Here is a 4,990-nt window from a genome sequence, read left to right as displayed (position 1 = left end):
TGTGTGTGTGTGTGTGTGTGTGTGTGTGTGTGTGTGCGTGCATGTAACATATTGAATCAGAATTAGGTGCAACAGTATTTTTTAATTCAAAACCAGGACAGGAAAAGATATCTGTTTACACACATCTATATACATATAAATTTAAGTGTGTGTGTGTATATATGTATATATACATATATATATAGATAAATGTATATATATGTGTGTGTATCTATATGTGGGTATGTGTGTGTATATATATATATATATATCATCATCATATATATATATATATAAACTTAAGTGTATATGTCTATACGCATATAGCTCTAATAACCACTTTGACACCACACCTTCACAGCCACATATCTATGAAGATGTGGTGTCTAAGTGCTTCGGACTAAATATCAATCACTTTTTTTGACTTGACTTCATTATTACAACTCAGATATGACTCAGTGCCACTCCACACTCCACTTGAGTAGATTCTCTAACAACAATTTGGAGTAGTTTGGTATATATGACTGGTACTATATGCACTACTTCTTAACATACCACTCTCTCTCTCTCTCTCTATATATATATATATATATATATATATATATTCTTTTACTTGCTTCAGTCATTTGACTGCGGCCATGCTGGAGCACCGCCTTTTAGTTGAGGCATTCGACTCTAGGACTTATTCTTTGTAAGCCTAGTACTTATTCTATCGGTCCCTTTCACCGAAACACTAAGTTACTGGGATATAAACACACCAGCATCAGTTGTCAAGCGATAGTTGGGGGACAAACATACACACACAGCCCATCGTATATATATATATATATATATATATATATATACGATGGGCTTCTTCCAGTTTCCGCCTACCAAATCCACTCACAAGGCTATATATATGAATGTCATACGACGACTTGTCATCACTGTTATAATATCAAACATTCCTGATGTTCTCTTATTACTCTCTGAACTGGAATCTTCAACAGACACTCCACGATATCTCTATTCAATAATTCCTATGACCTGTACTCTACGACTGCACCTAGCCAGTCACGGGGGTGTACAGGTTCCCCATACAACATATATATCATCGTCCTTGTCGTCGTTTAATGTCCGCTTTCCATGCTGGCGAGGGTTGGACGGTTTGACTGAGGACTGGCGAGCCAGAAGGCTGCACCATGCTCCAATCTGACCTGGTGAAGTTTTTCTACAGCTGGATACACTTCCTAACACCAACCACTTTGAGAATGTAGTGGGTGCTTTTTACATGCCACCAGTTAATCATGCATTATTTTGTAGCTTTAAGATTTCAATGACATTGAAGGGTAGGTGTGAGAGGCTGTATCTGGTCAGTTCCAGATATGGTTGGATTAAATGCTAAAGGGTTGAATCAAACAAATTTACTAAAATAATCAAATGAAATACAGGTACCTGTACATTGGAGTAAATAAGTGTGGCTCATGAGAGGTTTTGGGGCCCAACAGTGTCCAGAAAGTTGGTGTTGTACCTGAATATGAAGGAAAAGAAAGAAAAAAAAAGGTCCACTAACCACATCACTGACTTTGTCTTCATCTGATTCCTCTTCCTCTTCTGGAGAATCTTCCTTTGTAACTTCTTCAGCTTCCTTAGACTCGTCAACTGCCTGTGAGGGAATCTCATCACCCTGAGGAAAGCCAAAAAGGAACAGAAGTCTTTGTTGATAAATAAGAAACCAAGAATGGAACCTTTCCTGAAAGGTACTTCATATAGGCTACCATTGTCGAGAATTGAAACTAGAACAGTAGGTTTCTTCCTAATAGTTCCACCTCTTACTCTATTAGACATTGCTGTCATGTGACTAGGGGATTGCTACGAATGACAAGTGGCTAAAATGATATTGTGTGTGATTTAAGGGAAGTTATATATTAAAAGGTATCAGCTGATGTATATAAGAGAGATTGATTGTAATGCTAAGAACAGGTAATGGCAAGGAGGATAAATGATGGCTATTAACCTTTTCTATTAATATAGTCTCACCTGAGACTGTTTCTGGTTCTAAGGTAGATACTCTTTTAAGATGATCTAAATTGAAACCTTCTGCTATCAAAATTTCGTTTTGATTTTTGTTGTAAAGACCAGCTTAACGGTGTAACTATGTTGCTAAATTGTTCATTATTTTTTTAATTAATTCAAACAAAGGGTACTGCATTTCAATGAGAATATGGTAACAGAAGGGTTAAAGTGATCTAAGACTAAAAATGTGATGACAAGAGAAAGAAAGGGAAAGGAGAAGGATGAGGAGAAAATCAAAAGACAGGTGGGACTTAAGAGAGAACAAAAGAGAGACAGGTATAAATTGGAATGGGGACAGAAGAGGTAGATTCATAAAAAGTTACTTCCCCAGTCATGTAGAATTAGGGGGCTGGTTTTGTGGCTTCTGTGGTGCATGTTTTCCCCATCTGGATGGGAATCCAATGTTGGTCTGTCTCAGGATTGCTTCATTTTTCCAGGTGACTGGACTGGAGCAACGTGAAATGAAGTGTTTTGCTTAAGAACACAACAAGTTACCTGGTGCAGGAATCGAAACCACAATCTCACAATCAGGAGTCCAACACCTTAACCACAAAGCTATGTGCCTCCATAGTAGATACACAGAGAAAGAAAAATAAAACAGAGGGAGGGAGAATGATGGCGGTAGACAAAGAGAAGATAGAGAAAGAGATCGTGAGTGACAGAGAAGAATGGAGACTGACAGAGAGAGATATTGTATTTTAACATGTACAAGGAACCCATATTTGTCAAAAATTAGGTTAAAAATATATGGGAGTTTCTTATATGTGGATAGTATTATAATCCCTTAAACCTTTTTTCCAAATTTTAAGTTCACAAAATTAGGGGGTTCCTTATGCAGGTTAAAATGTGGTAAATATTATGAACAAACCATTAAATTTCTGTTTTTGAGGACTCCAATCATATAACCTTCTTCACATTTGTTCATGGACAACATCACCTTCACACGGCACATCAACTGTTCAAGACTTCTCTTAACGCATGGAATTTGGTTTGTTAGGAACACACTCTTCACAATCTGTAAAATAATAGTAGTAGTAGTTATGGGGGATGTAAACAAACAAATACCAGTTTCCAAGTAGTGGTGGGAGACAAACACACATATATACATGTTTATATATATAAAATAGGCTTCTTTCAGTTTCTGCCAACCAAATCCATTTACAAGGCTTTGGTTGACCTGCGGCTATAGTAAAAGACACTTGCCTAAGGTTCCACACAGTGGGACTGAACCCAGAGCTATGTGGTTGGGAAGCAAACTTCTTACCACACAGCCACACCTGTGCATATGTTCATTTTCGCCTCTTTATGTCCATTTTTCCATGCTGGCATGGGTTACACAGTAGTTTTGGTGTATTTTTTTCCTATTTTTTGACAGTTGGATGCCTTTACTTCTTTCCTCGCACTGGACGTCAAGCATTGGCACACCACAGAAACAGACAGACACACACAGTGCAGGTGTTGTGGAGTACCTTGGGCAAACCAACAACAAACGAGGGAATTCGGAAGATGAAATGTGCAGGAAGCTCTTTGCGTATGTATATGTCTTATCTTTTACTTATTTCAGTCATTAGATAGTGGCCATGCTGGGGCATGGCCTTGAAGGATTTTTTAGTCAAATGAATTGACAGTAGAACACATTTGTTTTTTTAAACCTGGTACTTATTCTATCTACATTACAGGGATGTAAACACACCAGCACCGGTTGTCAAACAGTGACAAACACAGACATAGACACACACTGACTGACACATAACAGGCACCTATGCCGGTGGCACGTAAAAATTCTTCTAGACGGTGCCCCAGCATGGCCACAGTCAAATGACTAAAACAAGTTAAAGGGAAAAACTGAAGGAGAAAATGAAGCAAAAACAATGAAGGAAAAAGAAAAACTGAAGGAGAAATAAAAGAAAAAATGAAGGAGAAAATGAAGGAAAAACAATGAAGGGAAAAATGAAGGAAAAATAAAAAAAAAAATGAAGAAAAAGAAGGAAAAATAAAAAAAACTAATGAAAATGAAGGAAAAAACAATGAAAGAAAAACAATGAAGGTAAAAAAGTTATTTGATAGAAATAAAATTGAGAAAGTTATAGTTACCTTGGAGTGATTACAGATGTGATGTAACGAGCGTGTACTTAATTGCATGCTCTTCAGTAATCCATGGATGTTTTCATGCTGGCTGCGATACATAATGTCAAGGAGGGGCATCGCTTGCAGGGTGAAGGCATCCACAAACAAACGACCACTCTAGAAAAGAGAGAAATATATATCTAAAACAAATGAATATAAAGCATACGTAAAGACAGTAAAAATAAGCAGCAGAAAGTTTCTTTGATTTCAATAATGGCCATTCCAGTTGTTTGAGTAACTGGAACTGTCAAAAAAATATTGTCACTATCACCACCACCACCATCGACCCTGAAAGGATGAAAAGCAGTCAACCCCCAGCAGAATTTGAACTCAGAATGCCAGGCATGCTTATGATTTAGCCAGCTTGCCACCATAATAACCATCATCATTGTTTAATGTCTGCCTTCCATGCTGGCATGGGTGGGACAGTTTGACCGGAACCTGCATCAGACTGCTGCAACTGTTTTGGCAGGGTTCTTACAGCTGGATGCCCTTCCCAACACCAACCACTTCATAGATTGCATTGGGTGCTTTTTACGTAGCACCAGTGCATTATACATGGTGCCAGCGCAGGGTTTTTTTTTTTTTTTTTTTTTTTACTTGGCACCAGCACCTGTGAGCCTGCAAAATAAGGACTTCTCAACTGAGGTCTGTATAATTTGGCCTCTGCTTTTAATGCAGTCCCTAGATTTGAAAAACCATCAAATTTCTGAAACAGAAAATAAAAATAAGGACCTCTCGACTGAAGTCTAGAAAATTTGTATAATTTGGTCCCTACCTTTAATGCAGTCCCTAGATTTGGAAGGCCATCAAATTTCTGAAACAGAAA

The 4,990-nt window shown here is 37.8% G+C and overlaps 1 protein-coding gene across 1 annotated transcript in view; it reads right to left on the bottom strand.

The window, feature by feature from the left end:
- LOC106877317 (Fanconi anemia group D2 protein) overlaps positions 1–4,990 on the bottom strand; it is a 43,714-nt gene that overhangs the window by 1,524 nt on the left and 37,200 nt on the right. Inside the window, exons 38-41 of the mRNA XM_014926184.2 lie at positions 4,940–4,978; positions 4,129–4,278; positions 2,903–3,049; positions 1,532–1,645 (exon numbers count right to left, since the gene is read on the bottom strand). Of these exons, the coding sequence (XP_014781670.2) occupies positions 1,532–1,645; positions 2,903–3,049; positions 4,129–4,278; positions 4,940–4,978 (450 nt within the window). The remainder of the gene's footprint in view (positions 1–1,531; positions 1,646–2,902; positions 3,050–4,128; positions 4,279–4,939; positions 4,979–4,990) is intronic.

This window comes from Octopus bimaculoides, chromosome 24 (assembly GCF_001194135.2).
Source record: "Octopus bimaculoides isolate UCB-OBI-ISO-001 chromosome 24, ASM119413v2, whole genome shotgun sequence".
In the NCBI taxonomy this organism is placed as follows: Eukaryota; Metazoa; Mollusca; class Cephalopoda; order Octopoda; family Octopodidae; genus Octopus; species Octopus bimaculoides.
The sequence above is the reverse complement of the archived record's forward strand: the minus strand, read 5'-3'. Positions and strand labels throughout refer to the sequence as shown.